The sequence below is a fragment of the Lynx canadensis genome, chromosome B3 (assembly GCF_007474595.2).
Source record: "Lynx canadensis isolate LIC74 chromosome B3, mLynCan4.pri.v2, whole genome shotgun sequence".
Classification (NCBI taxonomy): Eukaryota; Metazoa; Chordata; class Mammalia; order Carnivora; family Felidae; genus Lynx; species Lynx canadensis.
In genome coordinates this window covers 113,097,667-113,124,550 of record NC_044308.2, presented here as the reverse complement: position 1 = coordinate 113,124,550, position 26,884 = coordinate 113,097,667, and the positions used below count along the sequence as shown (strand labels likewise).

Below are 26,884 nucleotides of genomic sequence, written 5' to 3'. Positions count from 1 at the left end.
AGTCGCCCAACTGAGCCACCCAGGTGCCCCATAACTGTGATGAAATATTGACAAAAAAAATGAAACTGTGTTCTTTCAAACCATTATGCTTTTGTAGAAGTTAATAATAACAACAGACGCAATACACATCAGCCTTCTACATCAACTCAGCATTTTGAAGTCTGTAAATTTCCGAACAGCTTTACTGAGAAATAACTCATACATTATAAAAGTCACTACTGTACACAATTAGATACTTTTTATTAATTCAGAGTTGTACGACCATGAACAATTTTGTAACATTTTTTTATCACCTCCAAAGGAAACCTCATACTGATTAAGAATCACTCCCATGCTCTCCTAACTCTCCATTCCGACACCTAAGGATCTACTACCTCCTGTCTCTACAAATTTACCTATTCTGGACATTTCATATAAATGAACCAATATATGGCCTCTTGTGACTGGCTTCTTTCATCTAGCCTAATTTTTTCAAGTTCACCCATGTTATAGCAAGTATCAGTACTTTATTCCTTTTTACTGCCAAATAATATTCCTTTCAAAAAATGGATAGATCATATTTCATTTTCCATTCATCAGGTAGCAGACATTTGGGCTGTTTCTACTTTGTGGTTAATAAAATAATGCTGCCATGAACATTCACATACAAGTTTTTTTGAGGATGTGTTTTCAATTCTTTTGGATATATATCTAGGAGTGGAACTGTTAGGTTGTATGAACTTTGTCTTTTACCATAGCAGTTGAATAAATGTTTAACATAAAGAGCAATAGATATTCTAAAATTAAAGCTGTACATACTTTGAAAAAGCACTTTTTCCTCCTGCACTAAGTATGTTTAAGTTAAATAAACCACCTATAATGACAGAAAAAGAAGTTGCAAGTCATAAAAATTCTGGAAGAAAACTATGTTTTATTTTTTACTTTTCAGTGCTCGCTTCGGCAGCACATATACTAAAATTTTTTACTTTTCAGAGTTTACTAACTTTGAAATATTAATATTTATGTTTATTTAAATGAGAACTGCTGAATTTACCTTTTACTTGAGTGTTAAGAAATAATTAAAGAGACATTTCTAAGACTCAAAAGTAAACATATATGTACAAGTTTTTGTGTGGACATAAGTTTTCAATTCCTTAGTATACCAAATGAGACAAAAACATATCCACACAAAAAAACCTGCATAGGACTACATGGATGGAACAAGAGGGTATTATGCTAAGTGAAATCAGTCAGAGAAAGACAAGTATCATATGACTCACTCATATGAGGAATTTAAGATACCAAACAGATGAACATAAGGGAAGGGAAGCAAAAAGAATATAAAAACAGGGAAGAGGACAAAACATAAAAGACTCTGAAATATAGAGAACAAACAGAGGGTTGCTGGAGGGGTTGTGGGAGAGGGGATGTTTAAATGGGTAAGGGGCATTAAGGAATCTACTCCTGAAATCATTGTTGCACCATATGCTAACTAACTTGGATATAAATTAAACAATAAATTAAAAACCAAAAACCAAAAAAAAAAAAAAAAACCCAAAAAACCTACACAGGGATGTTTACAGCAGCTTTACTGATAACCACCAAAACCTAGAAACAAGCAAGATAGCCTTCAGTAGGTAAGTGGATAAGCTACCGTATAACCAGACAATGGAACATTATTTGGCACTTAAAAAAAAAAAAAAGGAGCTACCAAAAGCTAAGAAAAGACATGGAGGAAACTTAAATGCTTATCACTCATGAAAACAGCCAATCTGAAGTGGCTACCTACTGTTTGATTCCTCCTATATGACATTATGGAAAAGGCAGAACTATGGAGATCAGTGGTTGCCATGGACTGGGGTTAGGAAGTGCCGATTAGGCAGAGCAAGACAATTTTTAGGGCAAACTATTCTGTATGATAAAATGATGGATACATATGAACTATACACTTGTCAAACCCATAGGATGTACAACACCAAAAGTGAATCCTGATGTTAACTATGGTCTTTGAGAAATAATGAAACCGTCGATTCATCAACATAACAAGTGTTCTACCTGGTACAGGATGCTGATAGTGGAGATAATTATGTGCGTGTTGGGGCAAGAGATATGTGAGAACTCTGTACTTGGTGTTCAATTTTGCTGTGAACATAAAGTACTCTAAAAAAAAAAAAAAGTTTGTCAATTAAATAAAAAAGTAAACAGTAGCCACCAGAAAATAAATAATGGGACATAAAAAAATCACTTACTACTGTTTCCTTGGCTGGAGGAGGCTTGATCTGTTGACTGGGAATCAGAACAAATGTCAGAGTACCATGCATATCAGACTGCAACAGAAAGATTAGGTTATTTAAAAATTGTCACTTACAAAAATCATTCTATGACCTTATAATCAATATTCCCTAAACTGGACTATTCTGGATCCCCTAGAACACTTTCTAAAAAGTTGGTAAAGATGAATGCTGTTTCATAAGGAAGCACAAATTGGGCCTTTCATGAACTCCATTATATTAAGCTACTCAGGAATGGGACATTCTGCAATTCTGGTCCACCAGAGAAAGCCACTTAGCTTATAAGTCTTTGGTTTTTGTATTCCATTTGGTGTAAGCTTAGAAAAATTGCACAGTGAAGGATTGAAAGATACCACAGTGCTATAACAATTCTAGGTTATCTACTCTGGCACACATCAATTTTAATAAAGTATAACTTGAAATAGTAATTGTGACCAGGATTAGAAAAATGATGCAAATATACACATATTCTCACTTCCCAGATACATGGTCTCTGTCATTCATTCTATTTTTTAACTGTATGGAGTTTTACTGTCAGGTAACTATTATTTCCCAGTACACCACTGACTGCCTTGTTCAGATACCTCCAACCTGAACAGTAATCACAAATTCTGGTCCAGAGATAGCAGGGAGCAGTGTTCAACATAGAGACAAGAGCCAATAAAACAAGGCCTAAAAACAATGACCACTGACACTGCTCTACCAAAGCAATGAATGAGTTTGAGTGAAAATAAGGACATTTTATAGATTCTTCAACAAACATCAGTAGATAAGACAGATTCTATTGTAACAACTGATATTAAATAAATAAGAATAGAAGTCTGGTTTGTGGATATATACAAAGTGATCAAACTGCCCTCAAAGACAGACTATGAAATGGCTTCCTGATTATACCAGCACTGTCCAAAAGAACTTTCTACAATGTTCTAATACGGAAGCCATTAGCTATATACTACTCTTGAACACCTGAAATGCAGCAAATATGAATGAGGAATGTAATTTTAAATTTTACTTAACTTAAATCTAAATAACTAGCACCAGGAGCTAGTGGTTATTATGTTGGGCAGTGTACATCTATACCATTACTATTACCTAATATCATTAAGGAAACAGCAATCAGTTGAAGAGAATTAAAAAAAAAAAAAGAACTTAAAAATGATAAGGGTATGGACTTTGTTTTATCACTATTTTCCTACTGGCTAGCACATGGTAGGCACTCAATAAATATATGTTGAAGAAATAGCTATATTGTGATTTCAGAGGCAATATACATAGTAGTAATAAAGCTCAAAAAAAGAAAAAAATCAGTGGTAACCACCCCAAAATGAAACTCTACTAATAAGTATTACAGAAATAATTATATCATGTGAAAATTCAGTTAGAAATTGTCTAAGAATTTTTAATATTTTTAAAATATTTTATTTTGAAGTCTAATTACAAAGAAACAGCTTTTAAGAATCTAACAGTTCTTTTTATTTTTTAACATTTATTTATTTTTAGGAGACAGAGACAGAGCATGAGAGGGGGAGGAGCAGAGAGAGAGGGAGACACAGAATCTGAAGCAGGCTCCAGGCTCTGAGCTGTCAGCACAGAGCCCGACATGGGGCTCAGGCTCACAAACCGTGAGATCATGATCTAAACCGAAGTCGGACACTGGGTGAGCTGGGTGAGCCACCCAGGTGTCCACCTAACAGTTATTCTCCTGTATTAACTTACCAACAAGTCAAAAACCTCATTGACATCTTTCCCTCGAATTTCAATGCCATTAATCTCCAGAACTTCATCTCCTTCATGTAATAAACCACTTTTCTCTGCAGCACCTCCTTTTACTATCCGACTAATGATGACAGAATCCATCTCATTACGAACTGTAGCACCCTAAAAAATTTTGAAATAGAAATGCACTTTTTTGTTAAACATTTCTTCATTAATTTTTTTCTATTGTTAAACATTTCTTCATTAAATTTTTTTTCTATTCAACAATACTAGCTTTCAGTTATCTTGAAAAAAAAAAAACCTAACTTACACAACTAGAGTAACCATGGTAATTAGCTTTCAAAGTTCATCATTTTCCTTACATTTTGTTTCAGACACACTATGTATTCATTAGAATCAAGCAGACTTCTGAAGTATACAACAACAGAAATATGCACTTAAAAACAACGTGAAGACCTATAATCAAATTTGTTCTCTAGATTCTGGATACTATTCATGGTTATACTATATTTAGACGTACTTTGTGAACATGACTTGTAACTATAAAAGTCCTTTTTTAAAATTCAAAATATGATTAAGGGATGAACAATAATCTGCTTGATTATTCAAACATTATATATTATAGCTGCAACCAATTCACATTTAAATGTATCAAACATTAGCATTCATTACATAAATTGAAAGCACAACTGAAATACATATGCTCAAAAAATGGAAATATGAAATATGGATTAAAAGCTTAAAAGCAGACAGAGTTCGTAACATTTTTCTCCTAAACTTTAAAAAAAAATGTTTTTTTAATGTTTAGTTTTGGAAGAGATAGACAGAGGACAAGCAAGGGAGGCGCAGAGAGAGAGAGAGAGACACACAGAATTTGAAGCAGGCTCCAGGCTCTGAGCTGTTAGCACAGAGCCCTACTCAGGGCTCAAACCCAGGAACTGTGAGATCATGACCTGAGCTGAAGTCAGATGCTTAAATGACTGAGCCGCCCAGGTGCCCCTCTCCTAAACACTTAAAATTTTCTTGTAACTTTCCCAATTTCTTTTTCTGTGGGGGTAAAAATCTAATTACATAACTGCCCATAAGATACAGTCCCTAACTTATGTACCACACTATTCAAGATGTAATTTGAGACATTGTTTCTCTGAAAACAAAAGAAAGAAAATTGAGACAATGATAGCAGATTTAGAAAAGAGATCGAAAAAAAAGTTTTACATATGACAACATTAAAAAACAAAAAAATTAAAACATTAACATTAAAGAATACATATTTCTAAGTATATGTGGAAAATATAAGTAACTGTATTTCAAGAGATTTAATGGAATGAAAATATCAGAATTTCTAATTATTGTTTTTTTAAAAAGCTGGGAGAATAAATGAAGCAGATAATTTGTCCCTTCTTCGTTCCTCAACAATTATTTTACAAGCTATTATTTTCATCAAATCATAGGTAAGAAAACATGAACAAATTTTTCTCAACTGAATAAGGAACATGAGCAAGAGCAAGAACATAAAAGAACTCCAGCAAATCAATCTCAAAAAAGAAAAACTACCAGAAATGTAAAGGGGTCTTCAATTATCTGCCATATAGAAGATCTCTGTGTAGAAAGGATCTCAGATCAGAGATGTGGAACACTTACCAGCGGAATATCTCGAGCCTTTTCGATACGAACTATTTTTACAGTTTCTCTTCCATATTGGCCAATGCTTTCATAAATTCTCTCATCTGAAATGGGCTCTAGCTGCATTTCCTGCTCAGCAACCTTATCATGGGCCAATAAAAGTGCCTGTTTCAAACAAATCCACAGCATTTACAGTAGCAGCATGATTTCTGTAGAGAGATTTTTAACCTAATCATGTAGATTAATATTCTCATTTAAACCTTTAAAAGAGGTGCTATAATTATTTATTCAGATCTGTTTCCAAAGTTTCTAACTGAAGTACATATGCAACCCTGTGTCTTTTATAGCTAAAAATAAAGATGTGTTAAGTATAACAGGGTAACTCTCGGATGAGTTATCAAAGTCTAAAATGCTTATTAAACTTCAGGGGCACCCAGGTGGCTCAGTTGGTTAAGCATCCGACTTCAGCTCAGGTCGTGATCTTGCAGTGTGTGAGTTCAAGTCCCACGGCAGGCTCTGTGCTGACAGCTCGGAGCCTGTAGCCTGCTTCAGATTCTGTGTCTTCCTCTCTCTCTCTCCCCCCCTCCCCCCATTAACGCTGTCTCTCTCTCTCTCAAGAATAAACATTAAAAAATAAAATTTAAAAAATGCTTATTAAACTTCATAAAAACAAAATCAATTTAATGGACCAACACCATAGAAAATTAAAATTTATGGAAAAATATAGCCAAAAAAGGGGAAGAATTTTTTTAAATCTTTATTTTTTAGAGAGAACATGAGCAGGGGAGGGGCAAAGAGGGAGGAAGAAAGAGAGAATCCCAAGGAGGCTTCCCACTGTCAGTGCAGAGCCTGACGTGGGGCTCAAAATCAGAAACCATGAGATCATGACCTGAGATAAAATCAGGAGCCGGATGCTTAACTGAATGAGCCACCCCCACCCAGGTACTCCCAAAAGGGAAGAATTTTTGTGAAAAATATAAAGTTGTTTCAAAACTAATGTGGTTAATTTTAAATACAAAAATAGATAATCCAAAAAATACGTAACTATATAAATAAATATCTATATCTATATTATATATCTATATATATATTTCAACATAGTAATTTATTTTGCAGTGGGAGGTGTAAATAAAACAGGCTGGATAGATAATGTTTGAGGTTCTTTCTAGCCCTAAGAGATTTTGATTCAAAGAGATTTTGAGTGCTAGAAAAATCACATGTATATATACATACATATGGTTCTGTTCATTTTCTACCTGAATATGTGGAGCATTCAGCAAAGCAGTTAATTCTTGTCCTTCCTTCTGGTGGATTGGCTTCAAAACAGTTTGTACCTAAGAAACAAAAGATTATTTTTCCTAGGTTACAGGAAACATCACCAGCATCTATACAAGTCTTAAAAAAAAAAAAAAAAGATACAATTTAAATTAGTAAAATCTACTTATAAGAAAGGAAAGCACTACAAAGAATTATAAGAGAAAAAAGGAATGTGTTTTTTCTCAGAGTTTTCCATCTTGCTATCATTGTTAACAGTGTTTTTTATTTAAAAAAATACACTAAAGATTTTGGTATTTATGACTATGAATGAACTGTTTTTTTTTTTTATTTTTTAAATCTTTATTTTAGAGAGAGAGTACAAGCAGGAGAGAGGGGCAGAGGGAGAGAATTTTAAGCAGGCTCCATTCTCAGTGTGGAGCCTGACGTGGGGCTTGATCCTATGACCTTAGGATCATGACCTGAGCCGAAATCAAGAGTCAGACAGCGACTCAACCCACTGAGTCACCCAGGTGTCCCAAACTGTTTGCTTCTTGGAAGTTTCCATCAATGTACTATAAAATAGACTAAAAATGATTACATAAGGGAAGAAAAACTATCTTAACAGTTACTTGCTATTTTGTACTTTTAAAATATGTTTATGTATTTTAAACCAGAGATGACACTTTAAAGAGTTACAGACTAACAAGATAAGCTTACATGAGAGTAATGGAACAACTACAATACCACAGGCACAGGTAATTAAAAAAGTCTCGAGGTGGAGCAATTCTTGCATTCATAGGAGAAACACTTAATTATGATGAGTTTCTTTTGGCCTTTGTTTCCTTACCTATAAAATGGCACCTACCATTCAAAGTTTGAGATAATCCATATAAACTGCTTAGCACAGTACCTAGGCACACAGTAAAACCTTGGTCTGTGAGCACAATTCACTCAGGAAACTCGCTTGTAAACCAAAGCACTCATGTATCAAAGCAAATTTCAAGAACCATCGGCTCAGTTGTGATCATGTAATGTTTGGCATCACATTATTACTCATATTGTAAGAGACTGCCGTTTATCATGTTAAAATGTATTAGAAATGATTGCTTGGCTTGCAAGACACTCACAGAACAAGTTACAATCCAAGGTTTTAATAATAAATTACTATTTTAATACATTTCTAGATGTGAGTTATTCATATTTTAAGATTTCTATATTAATGTTCCTAAATTTCTATATTAATGTTCCTACACTTAAGTGTTAAAACAGTTTAACACAAGAATTATGTTTCTTAATGTTTTGATAGAGCTTGTACATAAAATCACCCGAGCATGGTGATTTTTTAAAGGTGGATTTCCGATTTCTTAATTTTAACTATATTTTGATAGTTACTTGTCTACTTTTTTGGGTTATCTGTCCTTAAATCACTTTGGCAATTTATATTTCCTTAAAAGAACCATCCACTTCATAGCACTTGGACATTTAACACCATAAAGCTGTAACTGTATTATTAATTTTTTAATCTCCTATGTTTGCATTCATGCTTTTTTCTTTCCTGATGTTACTGGTATTTTTTTCTTTCATGTAAGTTGGCAAAGGATTCTCTATTTTCTTGTACTAAAACCCAGTCTCTAATTTTAAATCTACTGTTCCTTCCATTTAAATAATGTAATTCCTGGGATGCCTGTGTGGCTCAGTCACTTAGGCGTCTGACTCTTGACTTCAGCTCGGGTCATGATCTCATCTCATGGTTCATGCGTTGGGCTCTGCACTGACAGTGCACAGCCTGCTTAAGATTCTCTTTCTCCTCCTCTCTCTGCCCCCTCCCCTGCTCGTGCTCTCTCAAAAATAAATAAACTTAAAAAAAAATTTTTACAACTCAGACCAACAATCTGATTTTTTAAGTGGTAAAAAAAACTCTGACAAGCTATTTTACAAAAGATAGGGAAACAGCCTATAAAAAAATGCCCACTATATGTTAATACAAACTAAAATGAGATACCATTACACATCTGCTAGAATGATAAACAGGAAACAACTCAAATATCAACAGGTGAGTGGTTAAACAAATTGCGGGATATTCATACAATGGAATACTACTACTCAGCAAGACGTTACAAATACTGATAAATGCAACACATGGATAAATATGAAAAAGAAGTCAGACACAAAAGACTACATATGATCTTATTCCATTTATATGAAATGTTTAGAAAAGGCAAATTAGTAAATAAAAACAAAACTGATCAGTGAAGACCTAGGGCCCGGGAAGTGGGAAGGAGGTGTTACTGTCTCTAAAGGGCCATGAGGGAGCTTAGCAAAAGTCACTGATGCTTCTGTAACGACCACAGTGATAGATTACACAGGTGTATATCATGTGTCAAAGCATACTGAACTATACAATAAATGTACCCATTTTAAGCATATGTAAATTATAGCTCAATAAAGTTGGTTACCAAAAAAATATGTCCATAAACCCCAAAACTATGGGAAAATCTGGGTGTATCTCCTTTACGCTTAGTTTTACCAAAATAAGATCATACTATTTATATAATTTTATAACAGCATTTAATAACTACTTTGATATTAATTATAAAAACATTTTTCTATGTCATTAAATATCTTTTTCAATTCTAAAACAGAAATATAAACATTTTAATTTTTGTTGGCTGTCACTTACAAGATCATGTCCAAGCTCCTTAGTGTTATTCTTAGCATCATCTGATTTCTGCCTCTTCTCCAGCCCTATCACCTGGCACTCCTCATGCTATAACCTTTTTTGGTCCAGCCCCAAACTGCTGCTTCCTCCCTGCATGCATCAGGCTGTCTCCCTATGATGACCGTGAATGGTCCCTATGATGCCAGCTGTTCCAGCTACCTGAATTTGCTTAAATAACATGTACTCATAAGTCTGAACAAACTTGATTTAAAATTGTTGATGGGACCAGACTGAGCTCATTATAGATGGAACTCATCTTTTTCAGCTTTGTTTGGCTATTCACAGAATGGCTGGCAAACTGCATTCAATGTTTGACAAATTCAATAAAAGAGGACAGGAAGTCTTCCTTGATGTCTCCTTTACCTTTAGTCTCCATATAGGAACAATAGGTCCTATTAGTTTTCTATTTAAATATTTCTTCACTTCATGTTCAACTGCTACTCAAAATCTTACAGCTGGACAATTACAATAGCCTCCATACTTTATGCCTCCATTCTTGACCTCACACAATTTCTAAGTTTTTTGCTTTAAACTTTTCTTTACAGTGACTTTTTCATATTAAATTTGGGAAACATAAATATCAAAATAAGAAAATTACCTATCACCCACCACTTAAAGATAGCCTTTTTAATAATTTATTTTTTCCAATATCTCTCACATGCATGTTTGAAAAGGATGTTTGCATGTGTACAAATTATATCCATATTTTAATAGGCATCATGTTGAATATCAAATAAACCAATGTTTTTGCTTCTGAAAGTAACTAATTCAACCTACTGAAATTAGAAACAAATTCATAGTTTCCCTGTTCTCCCACTTTATATTTCACTATTATATATACTATTATGTTTTTACTTTTTCGTTGTAGTAGCTAGTGCCTCCAGAAAAATGTTAGTACTAGAGGTGAGAGTCTGTAGATTGTCCTGTTCCAAGCTTAAAAAGCAATGTGGTGGGTATTTCACCATTAGGCAAGATGCTCCCCATTGATTTGATATTATTTATCAACTTAACAAAATGTACCTGGCTTTCTAAGAATTTTCACCACCAAGGGAAAGGTACTGAATTTATTTTCAGGTATCTTTTCTGCATCATCAAGTTGATCCTATGGTTTTTTCCTTTCATCTATTTGTGTAAGTTAATTATTTAAAAATATTTACCAACAAGGATCCATTATAAGTTAAATTTAAACTTATTAATATGGCTTATCTGGCCTTCAGGATCTGGACTCCAATTATTTAAGACTATATCCTACCCTTTACTCATTGTTGAACAAATATGCCAGAAACTTTCTCAATCACTATGATCTTTGTACCCTTTGCCAATGGAATGGCTTTTCCTCTTTCTTGGACTTCCTGGTAAATTCCCAATCATCCTTCAAGATTCAGCAACTTAAATTTTCTTCAAAATTTTTGCTTCCTCCCATCACTGCCCCTTGAATCAAGTACATCTATCACATGCTCTTGGTACCTTACTCATACTGCCATCACAGTACTTCTCATTAGATTGTAATTGATTCACTGTTCTTCCTCAGTGATAGCTTAACTCAACTTTCACTGGTCAATGGACATCTGGGTTGATTCCAGTTATTATCTGAATGCTAAAACAGTATTTGTACCTAAGCCTTTGTGTGGATACGTTTTCAGTTTTCTCAGGTGTGTAACCAGAAGTGGAGTTGCTGGTTCATAATATATAGGTACGTTAAGCTTTAGTAGATATTGCCAAAAATTTTCCAAAGTGGTAGTACCAATTTATACTCTATGAGAGTTTCGGCTGCTTCATAAGCTCACAAACATTTGATATTGCCAGTTTTTTTGTTTTTTTAAGTCATTCTGGTGTCTCTGTAGTGGTATCTCATTTTGTTTTAATTTGTATTTCTCTGATAGGAATGATCTGAACACCTTTTCATACTTATTGACCATTTGGATTTTTTGTTTCTGTGTCTGTTCAAGTCCTTTGCCCACTTAAAAAAAAAAAAACAGTCTTTTTATTAATTTGTGAGAGTTCTTTTGGATTCAAGTTTTTGTTTATACATGTATCCACATGTATATATCTCAATATCTCAAAATCAAATAATAAAATAAAATACTATTTCCTAGTCTGTTGTCTTACATTTTTACTGGACTAAGCAAAAAGTTCATTAAATGAAACCCAAGTTTTCAACCTTTTCTTGATAAAAGCACTTTAATGACAAAAATACTTGTTGTGGGGTTATTAATACATTTCCTATATTTTCAAAGATTTAATCTTGATTCAATATATAAATTTTATTATCTGTTATAAAATATTTAGTGTTTAACTGACACACAAAAAACTATAAAAATACTATTTTAAAGAGCTATAAAAACAGAGAACACTTCCTAATGTTTTAAGACATTCTTTCACTATATTCCTTGAATTTTTTTACTTAAATTTTCATGTAAAAGTGATACAACTAAAGCATGAAGTAACCTCTTCTTTTAAATACTGCATATTAAAATAGTTGGAATTACGAATGCTAAAAAGCAGAACATTAGGTATTGGACGTATGAACAGCCTAGTTATTAGTCTTATGCCATTCACAAACCCTCACCTGACCTATCAATATCCAGAAATATAAAACAGAAGGGTTGAATTAGGTGACTGCTAACATTTTTCCAGCTGTAAAATAAAGGCAATGAATGAGTCCATTTAACTTTTAGAATTTCGTTTTCAGATTTAAGACTTTTCTTTGATGAGTTCTGAGTATATACTTTTTTTTTTTTTATAATTTTTTTTTTCAACATTTATTTATTTTTTGGGACAGAGAGAGACAGAGCATGAACGGGGGAGGGGCAGAGAGAGAGGGAGACACAGAATCGGAAACAGGCTCCAGGCTCTGAGCCATCAGCCCAGAGCCCGACGCGGGGCTCGAACTCCCGGACCGCGAGATCGTGACCTGGCTGAAGTCGGACACTTAACCGACTGCGCCACCCAGGCGCCCCTATACTTTTTTTAAATGTTATGCACTCTAAGCCAGGGCTGCCACAGAGTTGTGCACGCACAGCTACAGGAAAGTTATTTACACTGCAGTACAACCACACACATTGTGACACACTGACTAGATTCATCAGTTTGTACTCATTTTAAGAACAGTCTCAGTCCAAGATAACTATCACCCACATATCTTACCACCACCAAAGCAACACAATCTCAAGTGTTACTGAAGATACTGTAAGGATGTGAAAGTAAACGTTCAGAAAGTCTCCTTGCTATGGCACTTTTAGAACTATGAATCATGTAAATACGTTAGCTATCTTAAAACTAATTTTCAGATTAATTTTTTAAAGTCCTCAACCCTTTCTCTCCCAAAGCATTTACTCTTTAAGCCACTTCTAGTTCTTTGTCTCACTCAACTCCTAAAACTTTTTAAGCTATGTATGCCTTTTTTATTCCTATTTCTTTTCACCCTTTCTGTTGTCTGTGTCACTTTCTTTAATTGGAACAATTCTGATCTCTCCTGCTTATTTCATTCTCTTTCCCACCCATTGTTCCATTCAACAAAGGCCCAATAAGACAGAGAAAAGAATGATTATAATTATTTATCATGCATTCCTCCCAAACCTATACAATGAAAGTTACGCTGTATTTGTGAGTAAATAAAATCAAAGTAATGTCGGTTATTTTGATCTCTGCAAGGAAAGTAATTTTCAGAAAAACCATTTAAACTATAATAAGGAAAACCACAGAGATAATTTTTTAATTAAAAATTTTAAATTTTAATTTCATATTTAATTTCAATAATGAAAGATGAGCACAAAGAATGAGTTTCAACTAGCTCTTTTAAATTCGAGTGGACAGAAAACTTCCTCTCTAGGAACAGGACCTTAGGTCACACTCTCCTGCCCTGGGTAATAATAGACTTCTCTCAGTTACTCTTGTCCACTGTATGCACCTAAATAAATAAAATACATTCTGTGCTCATCTGAAAAAAATGCCTCCTAAGGTATTTTATAGGTCTGTAGTTCTGAAAGTACTACTCTTCCCCAGAGCTCATTTTCTGTCTAGTGTCTGGGTTTAATCAAATAGATTTACTTGATGGGCTTCCAGAATTATTAGTTTCCATAATATCAAAATAACTTAAAATCCTATAATGACAGAATTCTACCCCCCAAAACAGGAAATGACTTATTTATATCTTTTTAAAACCTTCAATTTATTATTTTATTTCTAGACAGAGAGAAAATCTTAAGCAGGCTCCACGCTCAAGTGTGGAGTCTGACGTGGGGCTCGATCACACAACCCTGGTATCATGACCTGAGCTGAAATCAAGTCAGACACTTAACTGACTGAGCCACCCAGGTGCCCCTAAAACCTTCAGTTCAAAAGATGTTTGCAGAAAACATTAACACTGAACATCAACACCAACAAACAGTAGAAACTAGAACTTCAAAGTCAGCATGTTAACAAGAGAATGTCTCACTGTACATCAAATTTCAATTATTTTGGAGCTTCTATAGTTTTTAAAGAGGAAAAACTTCAAAGTATCTACAAGCAACAAATTTCAGAAGTTATATATTTATGACACCTGATTATCAGACAGAATTTTATCTCATTAGTACTCATCTCAGTTTATAATGTATAATGCTTAAAACTATACATTTATAAAAGTACTAAAACACTTCCCTTTAGTAATTTAGACAAATATTTCTCTCACTATGTAAACATAATTTATATATAAAACTAGAACTTCTTTTCATGAAACAGAGCTCTGACTCTGAACTAAGTATGTATTTTTTCAGGATAAAATGCATTTGGCAAATTTTTCCTAACACAATAAATTAGTAACATGTGATCAGTAGTAATTAATTCAAACAAGCCTTATATTCACATCAGTATTTTCCAATAATACTGCCTTACTATCGCTAACAATTAGCTTGTATATGTCAAGCAGATGTTCAGAATACATACCTCTTGTGCAAGATCTTGTGCATTGGAGATAAGAGGAAAAGGAGGACTGGCCTTGTTCATGTGTACTGTGACAGCGTTGTGTATCTTAAATGCATTCTGGAAATCTTTATTTTGTACGAGTTGTAAAAGCAGTGAGATATCCTCCTGGCTCTGAGAATCTACCAAAGTATGTTGGATATGTTTAAGTGAAGAAAACAAGTCTTCCACTTCTAGTAGGAGAAGGAAAAGTATCCAAAAATTAATTGTTTCTGTTTTAATTCAACATATTTTAAGATAAACTTTCTTGAACCAATAACAATTTCTCAAAAAAAAGTTCTCAAAAAAACTCCTTGCATATATTTTTGAGTTAATTCACTGTCATTTTTAAGCAGAACTCTACAAATTATACAAAACAGAATAACATTTTTTCAAAAGTGTTTTAAGTATAAAACTAATACATATGACAAAAATAAATGAGCAGGAATACAGACATGAATAAATAAATTTAAAACCAATAGTCCCATCATCTAGAGACTTTTTTTAACATCTTAGATCATTTCCTTTTTTTTTTTTTTTTTTTTTAAATTTTTTTTCAACGTTTATTTTATTTTTTTGGGGGGACAGAGAGAGAGCATGAACGGGGGAGGGGCAGAGAGAGAGGGAGACACAGAATCAGAAACAGGCTCCAGGCTCTGAGCCATCAGCCCAGAGCCCGACGCGGGGCTCGAACTCACGGACCATGAGATCGTGACCTGGCTGAAGTCGGACGCTTAACCGACTGCGCCACCCAGGCGCCCCGATCATTTCCTTTTTAAACAGTACTTTTTAATTATTTTCCTACATCACCAGTCTTTTAAAAACATTATATATAATTGCTCCATTACACTAAAGTTAAGCATTCAGGTTGCTTCCCTCCAATTTTTTGCTACTATACGTAATAAGCATTTCAGTACATAACGATTGCTGAATACAAAGTTGTTTGAGATTCTGATGTTTTCCTAAAATAACTCCTAGAAATAGAATTTTTAAGTGAGATTCTGACCTTTTAAAGACCCAACAGCTTTCCAGGGAAGTTTTACTAATTTAATTTACATCCCATTAGCAATATTTTCCCCAATATTCAACATTACAGTTCTATAAAATCAATTTATTTAATGGAGAGGGTGAGATTTAGTAACATTTACCAGGCACTTCTTTGTGATTCATAAAACTCTTGTGAACATGAGTCTCCTAAAATTATATTGAAAGCTGTGGGCACATATTATGTGTGTGCATGCCTGTTAGTGTGCATATATAGCACATGTATTTTTCTGGGAGGGAGTTATCCCAAAATGGTTAAGAACCACGAGTTGTCTCTTCCCTGTCCCCCCAATAGATGTATGCATGTGTTTGCATACACTTTGTCACATTTGTTGGCAACAGTTTAATTTTTTCATTTGTTAGCTGTATATATGGTAGCCTTTACTACAGAAAAATTATTTCACTGTTTCTATACTTACAAACTCCTTCTCCCAGGTCATTAAATATCTGCCTATATTTCTTTTGGTTTCTACTTCATAATTAACTTTGACCTATCTGAAATTTACTTGGTAGAAATTTGAGGGGGAAACTTTAACTTCAATTTTTTTCTTCCAAGTGGTTAACAATTATTGTAATACCATCTACTGAATAATCCTTCCTGTTCCACTGATGTATGACACCACCAAATTCTTACATATAATGATCTGTTTCTAGTCCACTGGTCTAATCAGAACCACAATATCTTATTATAGTAGCATTACAGTCTTTCCTCATATTGATAATACAAGTACTTGCTCGTTACTTTTTCAAAAATGTCTTTTAACCATTCAAAATGAGTTACAGAATCACTTTTCAAGGTACTTCCCAGTGTCTCCCATTTCTGCAAAAAAGAAAAGTCCTATTGAGATTCTGACTGAAACTAAACCTGTATACAAGTCTGGGAAAAACTTACAGTGGATACTACCTGTCTCATACTCAGTCACATGGGAAAAACCCTCTCAGCTTAAGTCTTTTTTGTTAGTTTTCTTCATTAAAGGTTTGCAGAAAAGCTACTACTTCTTATACACGTATCTTATAACCTACTACTTAACAGTTAAGTTTTTTCATAGATTCGAATAGTTCTTCAGCTGATTCCTGAGGTTCCTTATCTTTTCCCCCCAATCAAAACAGGTTTAGTCCTTATAAAATAAACAGATATGCTCTTTAGTAATCTAAAATAGCAAATAATCTAAAGCAGCAAATAATGGGGGGATAAAACTGGAGAGTCAAAACTGTCAATCAGATAGGCTAAGAAGCTGTGACCCAGAGCTAAATAAAACTTAATAAACAGCTAGAATTTAACCATAGCTAAGATGGCATCTTTTTTTTTTTTCATGTGCATTTATTTTTGAGAGAGGGACAGAGCTCGAGAAGGGGAAGGGCAGAGAGAGAAGGAGACCTAGAATCTGAAGCAGGCTCTAGGCTTTGAGCTGTCCACACAGAGCCCAATGTGGGGCTCGAAACCATGAGTTGTGAGATCATGATCTGAGCTGAAGTTGGACACTTAACCAAATGAGCTACTCATGTGCCCCTTTAAGATGGTATCTTTAACAGTAGACAGAAAGAATACAGGTAAAGGGAACTAGGAGATGTTGGTCAGAGCACAAACTTGGTTTTAAGGTGAATAAGTTCTGAGGATCTATATGATGACTATGTCAATAATACTGTATTGTGTACTTGAAATTTGCTGAGTAGATCTTAAGCATTCTCATACTACACACAGTAACTGAGGTGATGGATGTGTTAATTAACCATGTATACATCAAATTATCACATTATACACTTTGGATAAATACAATTTTACTCGTCAAATATACTTCAATAAAGCTGGGGGGTGCAGAAAAAGGTTATGGACTATCAGATTCGACCAAATTCAAAGAGGTCACCATGGAATTACTAAGCGAATAAAGAATTTCTAAGAGCATAAAGAATTCAATAGGCTTAAACTATCTTTAGAGCAAAACAGGAAAACATTTAATTAAAAAGGAAAAAGAATTACAAAACCAACAAAGTAGTTAAGATACTTGGGAGACTATCTTAGATTTCACTGGGTGGATAATGAAATTCCTGTTTTAAAATTTTAGTAATTAAGAGCTCCGACTGGCTGTTGGGGCAATGAGAAAAATCAAGGGCTTCAGATCGCACTGCTCCCTGAAATCAATACACAACTTTATTCAGCCCAAAAGATAACCATCTATTGTCTTTTCAACCCCAAGATATTTAAACTTTTAAAGGCAAAGGAACTTTTGCATTAATCTCTTTTGTGTACCAAAGTCACCCATAAACAATACTGACATTGTAAAAAACAAACAAACAAACAAACAAACAAACAAAACTCTATTGTTGTATCTTCCAGCTAGAATTACTGGTGTTAATTTGTTATACCGCCTTTCAGATTTTTTTTTTTTTCTTTTAAATCTGGGGCACCTGGGTGGCTCAGTTGGTTAAGCATCATGATCTCACGGCTCATGATCTCATGGCTCAGATCTCTGTGTGCTGAGAGCTCCGAGCCTGGAGCCTGCTTCGGATTCTGTGTCTTCCTTTCTCTCTGCCCCTCTCCCACTCACACACTGTCTCTCTCTCAAAAATAAATAAAAATTACAAAAAAAATCCTGATCTAACTGTATAGGTCAGAGTAAATGTTTTGCAATCTGATATTTTCCAATTTCTTTAGAATTCGTAAAATAAAATTACTGATCAGAAAACAACATTTAAAACTTTGATACATATTGACAAATTGTCCTCCAGACTGTTACTAATACTCCTACCAGCAATTAACTTGAGTGCTCATTCCTACAAATGACCAAATTATAAGGATTAATTTTTTCATTGTTGGTGACCTGGTTAGGAAAAAATATATTTCTTAGCCTAGTAGTGAGATTGAATATATTTTCACAAGGTTAACAGCCATTTGTATTTCTTCTTTCATCTTTTTTCTGCTTCTCTTTTGCCTATTTTTCTATTGGAGGTTTTTTCCCTTAATGACTGAAATGACACTGATTATATAAGTATCTTAAGTCTTATGCAGAACTTACTGAATGTAACTATCTTTTCTTGCTTTAACAAAACAATAATTTTAATTGAGGATATTTACGAGAATTACTAAAATAATGTATAAATTTTTGTCCTGAGTTCTACCTCAAACACAATCAGAATCTGTGTCTTTTTTAATGATATACGAAGTATAAATATAAATACATATGTATTAAGTTTATTATAATGTACCCTTCTGGTTAAGAACCACAGACTTAAAGGCTTTATTAACCTCAGTTACTATAATATTTTAAGACATGATATACTGGGTACTAAGGTAGTCAAACCTATTTTCTTCTATACTAAATGACCTTGATTGCTATATTGAGTTTTGTGTCTGTTTTTTATAGTTATTCTATTGCTGCATTGGCAACTGGTTTCTTTTGTTGCCCTCTTCTTGCTTCTATTGTAAACACAGCATATAATTCTTATTTAGAATACTGTAAGTATAAAATAAGATACTGTAGTCATATGCCATAAAGAAAGAAAAAGGGAAAGTAAGGTAGAGTACCTCAAACTAGGAATGGCTTAATGAGAGATGCAACTTAAAATCAATGACCTTATTTCAGGAGAGCAGTTAACAGTTGAGACACCACTCAGATAGGAAATTTTGTGGAAATAGGAAATTTTGTGGTTAGTCCAAAATGGATAGCGTAAGGAATGCAGGTTCAGAGAAAGATGAAATCTGGCCAATTTGTGCATATTGAGTTCTAAAGCCACAAAGACCACCTAGGAGAGTTTAAAATCCAAGAGAAAAATAACACTTCTCAGTCAAACTGGAAATGTCTTTCACTCAGAAGGTCAGGGACCAAGGTAAGGTCTATAGGAAGAGGAAAGCTATAAAGCATAATACAACAGAGTCCCAAACAGGCTAAAAGACCTAGTAGCTACCTACATTAAGTAATATGTTGTGGGAGAACCTAAGGATCTTACCAATGCTAGAAATATTAAAAAACTTAACTAGGCCTAAGGTTCAAGATTATTAGGCTAACATCAAGACCAATTTAAACTTGTTATTTTTCATTCTTTACAACTTCACTCACCTCTTTGAAGTCCTAGTCACATTTTTGTTTAGTAAAAACTGTCTTCATTGAAATTATCTTTTCTTAGGAACTATCTCTAGACTTATTACATTATGAATGTTGCCAGACTGAATTGAGATCACCTGCACTTAAGCTCAGCTTTTAAAATTAAACATCGTTAACCATTTTTTGAAAACCTACAAATACGTATTCAGCCCATATTAGTCATTGCCATTAGTGAATAGTAAGATACAGAATATCAAATTATGTACATATACATTATTTTATTTAATTCTCATAAAAACCCTCAGAAATATTTCCCAATTTAAAAAAACAACCCCCAAACCCCCAACTAGAGACATATATAATTCAGATCAAATCTCTGGAGGATATAAAGCCATACAGTAAAAAATGGCACCCAGATAAAGAATCCATTTCTTCAACTTAAAAAAAAAATTTTTTTTAATGTTTATTTTGGAGAGAGAGAGAGGGAGAGAGAGCGCAAGGGGCAGAGAGAGACAGAGACACAGAAACCAAAGTAGGCTTCAGGCTCTGAGCTGTCAAGCACAGAGCCCAACACAGGGCTTGAACTCACAGACTGCGAGAACATGACCTGAGCCAAACCAGGAGCCCCCATTTCTTCAATTTCTAAGGCAGTACTTTTTCTACCACACCAAAGAAATAAAAAAAGATAATTTTTTCCCTAGATTCTAGGGCTTGATTAGGTTATCTGTTTTGGAAAAACTGTCCTGAAATGTCTTTTTGCCCAATACAGCAGCATGTAATGCACATAGGTCAGTAATCAGAGGAGCTCATACATTTTAGCTATCTTATGTATCTTTAGAAGGAATTTCCTCTAGTTAACTCTTTGTGAATGTTCATACATATAATGCATATAATGCATGTGTTTTACTTGCCCTACAAATGCTACTTTTATAATATTATGCAGGAAAGCTGCTCAAAGTACTCTTATCCTTCCAATCCAAGTTTCCATTAAAAATGTTCAGTGAACAAGTAGAACAGCTTAAATTAGCACTCAGGGAGTTTTTAAACTTCATTAAATATATGTAGATTGACAAGAAGATATGGACTAAAACTACACACAGTTGAAACAAATGAATATTTAAGAGAAAATAATAAGTAATAGAACCCAATGATGAAATCAGTGGGTTTTGTTTTTTTTTTTAATTTTTTTTTTTTTCAACGTTTATTTATTTTTGGGACAGAGAGAGACAGAGCATGAACGGGGGAGGGGCAGAGAGAGGGAGACACAGAATCAGAAACAGGCTCCAGGCTCTGAGCCATCAGCCCAGAGCCTGACGCGGGGCTCGAACTCACGGACCGCGAGATCGTGACCTGGCTGAAGTCGGACGCTTAACCGACTGCGCCACCCAGGCGCCCCAGTGGGTTTTTTTTTTAAGTTTATCAATTTAAAAGACATTAAAAATGATGCTGTTTCTGTCCAGTTAAGTTTTAAAATCACATAGGAAGCAACAAATACCTACAACTTTAGTCTTAAAATATGGATCATGATAAATGAAATGGGTTCACGGTCTTTACTCAGTTCTTTACTAGAAAATTCTCAATGGAATTTTGACAAAGGTCTTTGATATTAAAGATTATGTCTAATGAAAAATTATTGTGGGTAACATCAACTCAGGGATTCTCACTTTGACACATATTCACATTTTAAGTCTTCATATAAAAATTCTTAATTTCAAAGGTCACAGTAGTTAATTGTAGGTTAAAAAAAACCCTTTGTTCCTCTATTGTACATCTTTAAAAGCACTTTACAAATACATTATCATTCAAGAACAGTTAATTTTCTATACAGTTAAAGAAATGTTCCATTGTCTGATGGAAGCTGTATCTGTTTACTTAAAGCAAATAAAAAGCCACCTAAGTTCTTCAACATTCTGTACAATTCCAGAAGGAATTTTAAAAATCCAATTGGATGCAACTAAATCATTTGTCAAATATGTACCCTCTTCTGTAATTATCAATGAAGATAAACAATAAAGAGAGAACAGAATCCAGAGAACAGAGACTCCCTCCCCCACTCCCATAAACAGCGAGACAGACAAAGGGGAAACACAAGGAGAAGCCACGTGGACAGAAAAATAGATAAATGGAGAATCACAGGGTTAGTGAGAAAGAATGACATCGGTGCAGAGTGGGGAGTGGACAAAGAAGAGAATACTGTAGCAGAGAGATAACCACAATAAGGCAGCATAGAGGGAGGACAGAAAAGGGGATATTGCAGAGGAGAAGGCAAAGGCAGGTATAGGAAATCTGGGTCTGATGATAAATTCTAGTCTGCTACAGCTTCCCTACAAGAAAGTTCTTTATCTAACTTAAATTCTTTGTCCCACAGTTAGATCTATTTCTTCTCACTTGATGTTTAGTAGAAATTGTTTTAAGTTTCCATCATGTTCTCTAATGTTTCTTGTAACACTTAAATCAATTATTTATGTTAAGATTAACATAAATCAAAAATTTATGTTAATTTATCTAAAAGAAAAATTACTTACATTTGGCATTGGAATAAAATTAATCAGATAAATACAAACATACACACAAATCCACAAATTCACCCCGTGAACCCTCTCCTTTCCCCTCAGCCCTCTGCTAGTAGCCTAAAATGTAAAAGAGTGAAGATTTAAAATAGGCAACAGAAAGCAATCACCCAGAGTTGCTCTATCTGAAATTCTATCTTTGAACACCAAGACTCTAGGCAGCCATGTGGGAGAATTTTTCAGCTTTAAGGGTAAACAATAAAATTACCCAAAGAAGCTAAGGAATCTCCATCTCTGGAAAAGTTTTGAAGTAATGGTGATAACCCTGGATTAGCTCTGCTTATTTTTACTTATGCTATCATTTACCCCACATAAAAACACAGTTTCTAGAGATCTATTCTAGCATCAAGATTCTTACATGTCATTGCTTAAATAATACAGATTCTTTTAACCTATCCTCAGAAATTTCTAGATTTCAACCAATTTTTTGACTTTTTTCTGAAACTTTTTAAGATTTCTTTTCTCCTAAACTGTACAAACTGAATATTCAGATGAAGACCTTAATATTTCTGAGTAGGAGGAAACTGTATCAGCTCCAGTATATCTATCGCTGAATCAAAATTAGAACATTCATTCCGGAAATCTTTGCTTAAATAGAGGTAGACTTCTTTTTTCTTTCCAAATTTAAGAATACAAAGTTCAGATCTTTGAATTCTGGTTGTCAGTGGACTAAGTCAAAATAATTTCTTTAAATGTTTATTTATTGAGAGAGAGAAACAGAGAGAGCACACGCGAGCAGGGAAGGGGCAGAGAGAGAGGAAGACAGAATCTGAAGCAGGCTCCAGGCTCTGAGCTGTCAGCACAGAGCCTGACAACACAGGGCTCGAACCCACGAGCAGCAAGTTCATGATCTGAACCAAAGTCTGACACTTAACCAACTAAGACACCCAGGCGCCCCAGTCAAAATTAACTTTTTAAAAAATAATCAGGGGTGCCTGGGTGGCTCAGTAGGTTAAGCGTCTGACTTTGGCTCAGGTCATATCTCGCAGTGCGTGAGTTTGAGACCTGCATCGGGCTCTGTGCAGACAGCTCAGAGTCTGGAGCCTGCTTCAGATTCTGTGTCTCCCTCTCTCTCTCTCTGCCCCTCCCTGACTCCTGCTCGCTTGCTCTCTCTCAAAAATAAGTAAACATTAAAAAAAATTAAAAAATAATCAGAAGCTCATGAAAGATCCTGAACAATATTCATTAACAAATTGGGTTACAAATTAAAAACAAATACCAGTTAAGTATATAGGCCAAAAATAGTTAAGAGAGCACAGCAAAAATCTTACCCCTAAATATGGTAAGACAATGAAAAACTGTTACTGAAGCCCCAGATCTGGGATGAGAATACGTGGGTCCTACTTACTGCTAGATCACTTATTAGCTGCATTATATGTCATTGGACAACCCATCTCAAGTCTATGGGCCTTTCTATAAAATGGGTGGGTTTGACTAGGATAGTATTTCTCAAACTTTGCTGCCAATCCATTAAAAAGTATACATATTTGATTTCAACCCAGCATATTCATACCTATTTGAAATATAAGATTTATAAATACTCATGTGAAATATACTTTAATATTTTCTATTTTATTCTAGTTCTTTAAAAATTACTGATAGGATGGCTAGAATTAAAAGACACATAATACAAACAGAAGCAATGATGTAGCTTAAACTGGAACCCTCAATACACTGCTGGTAAGAATGTAAAACAGTGCAGATACTGTGGAAGGTAAGGCAGTTCCTCAATAACTTGAACACAGAATTACCATATAACCCAGCAATTCCACTCCTAGGTGTATACCAAGAATTAAAAACAGGTGTTCAAACAGAAACTTGTACAGGAATATTCATAACACTATTCACAACAGCCAAAAGGTGGAAACAACCCGTTCCATCATCAGATGAATGGATAAACAAAATGTGGCATATATCCATACAATGGACTATTATTCAGCCATTAAAAAGGAATGAAGTACTAGTTTGTGTTATAACATGATGAATCCTGAAAATATTATGCTATGTAAAAATAAGCTAGTCACAAAAGGCGACATATTATATGACTGAGTTATAGGAAATTTCCAGAATAAACAAATCTACAGACAGAAAGTAGATTAGGGGTGTTGGGAGAAGACTAGGGAGTGACCGCTAATGGGTACAGTTTCTTTTTGGCGATTATGGAAACACTCTGAAATTATACAGTGGTGATGGTTGCACAATTTTGTGAATACACTAAAAACTCAGGAATTACACAGTTTAAAAGAGTGAATTTTATGGTATATGAGTATCTTAATAAATTTGTTATTTTAAAAAATAAAATGAAAATTTACCAGTTAAGATCAACAAATTAATTTCACAGACTAGAAAGTTAAAGGATCTCTGGTGGCTTCTAATTCTTACACAAGTTAAGTTCTAGGGAGGCAAATCAAAAGAGACTCTTAAATACAGAGAACAAACTGAGGGTTGCTGGAGGGGAGGTGGATGGGGAGATGGGCTAAATGGGTGATGGGCATTAAGGAGGGTACTTGTTGAGATGAACACTGGGTGCTATATGTAAATGATGAATCACTGGGTTCTACTCCTGAAACCAATGCTACACTGTATGCTAACTAACTTGAATTAAAAAGACAAAGTTAAATTTCAGTCAAACCTTCAGTGTGCCACATATGTATTTACATTTTTTCACTTGGTCCTCAAGAAAATCCAGAAACTGTAGTGGAGGCTCAGAAAAGTAACCTGTCTAGTGTCAACAGCAATTAAATGAAGATAAGTATTAAACTCTACATCTTACTCCAGACACCCCTTTCCAATACTCAGTGATGTGAACATATCATGACATAATGATGCAAGTCTTTGTAAGAAGAGAAAAAGCTAAAATCTATTAATTTTTTAAAAGTTGTATTTATTTGGGAGAGAGAGAGCACGAGTGTGCACATAGGGGCAGGAAAGGGGCAGAGAGGTAGAGAATCCCAAGCAGGCTTCACACTGTCGATGTGGAGCCTGATACAGGGCTCAATCCCACAAACTATGAGATCATGACCTGAGCTGAAATCAAGAGTCAGACACTTAACCAACTGAGCCACCCAGGTGCCACTTAATAGGTAAAATGAAGTTTTTGATGCATTGTATCAAAGACTGGTAACACTTAATTATTCTTCAGTAGAATGATGCTTATTTAACCACCAAACATTACATGTCTATCCACATATCCTAATGAATTTTCTATTCATGTTAGATTAGCTCTAATTTTAGCAATCTGAACACATGAGAATGTGTTGGGTTCAAATAGACCCAACATGTTAAACATTAAATCTAGTACCAATAAGTCTAATCATGTCACTCAAAGAAAAAAAAAAGTTCCTCAAAGAATGGCTAAAAGAGCTTGGTAATATCTACCACAGCTGAGCAAAAATTTAATAATAATTAGCTTCTCAGAAGTAGGCTGAACTCAAGGTTTATTGGCACTGGAAGTTTGTTTGTTGGCTTTAAGTAAATGTTGCTAAAAGCCAATCTTTAAAAAAGCTTATCACAATCTAACAAAGTTCTAGTATATCCCATGGTCAGTCAGAAGCCAAATAACATCAGAAAGAAATGTAGAAGAGATATTTTACTTTGTAACATCAAATACAGGAATACTATTGGCTTCATAGCTGAATATTCAGACACATGGCAAAAATATGCAGATACTAATCAAAACTGAAACATGCTATTATTAATATAATGAAATATTTTATTCATCCTTAGTTTTCTGCCCCTTGGCGTATCTTTTATCTTCATACTAACAACATTTGGTGTGAATTAGCCCCTCTTCACAAATCTCAAAGGTCTCCTTATTAACCACAAAACAGATAGCTCACCATGGGTGTGTTTGGGTGGGTGGGTGTGCCTTTCCTAAGGTCTCTTCATATGTGATAGATGACTTTATTCCCTCTAAATATTCTACTGTATTTACTTGTCTACAACCTTGGCCAAAAATTACTTCTATGTGAATACAAAAACAAAAAAAACCAGTGGCACCTGTAAATTACAGGTATCTGAAAATGATTCTACTGTACTTCATTCTACTCTAACCTGCTTTCTGTTATTTTCTCAGGATTTCTCTCACAAAGTAGTTTGTTTTGCTTATGAAGAGAACAATCAGATTTTATTCGTACCAAAGCAAGTTTTAATAGTTCATCTCAATCTTAAGGAAATCTTCCCTAATATATCAAAATTCTTATAATTTATAATATTAATATTGATCATTTATTTGAAATTAAATTCCCACATCACTATTTTCTAATTTTCAGTAAGATTCTGACTGCTTCTAAACAAGAAAATTCAGTTCATCCTTTTGGAATATTTTCTATTAATTCCATCCCTGCACTTTTATTATTATACAGTGTCTAATTTATAAATCCTTTCATTAAAAACCACTATCAGACAACTAAGTTATCAACTTTTCCAATCATGTTTTCAATTCTTAAAATAGTATTTTCTCTACTCACAGATAAATGATGATGTATCACTGGAAACTGAGGGCTCCCTCTCAAAGAAATAAATTAGTTGTTCAATTCTTAAAATAGTATTTTCTCTACTCACAGATAAAAGATGATGTATCACTGGAAACTGAGGGTTCCCTCTCAAAGAAATAAACTGGTTGTCCCATCCTTCCCTCATTTAAAACAAGGTGGCTGTTTCTGGCTGAAAAAGGCTGAGAAGGTGCCTCCTGGCATGTGTTTA

General features: G+C 34.2%; 1 protein-coding gene across 3 annotated transcripts in view; it reads right to left on the bottom strand.

Moving 5' to 3' along the window:
* Positions 1 to 26,884, bottom strand: part of MPP5 (membrane palmitoylated protein 5) — a 94,626-nt gene that overhangs the window by 28,658 nt on the left and 39,084 nt on the right. For all 3 annotated transcript variants that reach the window (XM_030319359.2, XM_030319358.1, XM_030319360.1), the window contains exons 3-7: positions 14,512 to 14,720; positions 6,866 to 6,943; positions 5,628 to 5,774; positions 3,987 to 4,148; positions 2,229 to 2,306 (exon numbers count right to left, since the gene is read on the bottom strand). In XM_030319359.2, coding sequence (XP_030175219.1) covers positions 2,229 to 2,306; positions 3,987 to 4,148; positions 5,628 to 5,774; positions 6,866 to 6,943; positions 14,512 to 14,720 — 674 coding nt within the window. The remainder of the gene's footprint in view (positions 1 to 2,228; positions 2,307 to 3,986; positions 4,149 to 5,627; positions 5,775 to 6,865; positions 6,944 to 14,511; positions 14,721 to 26,884) is intronic.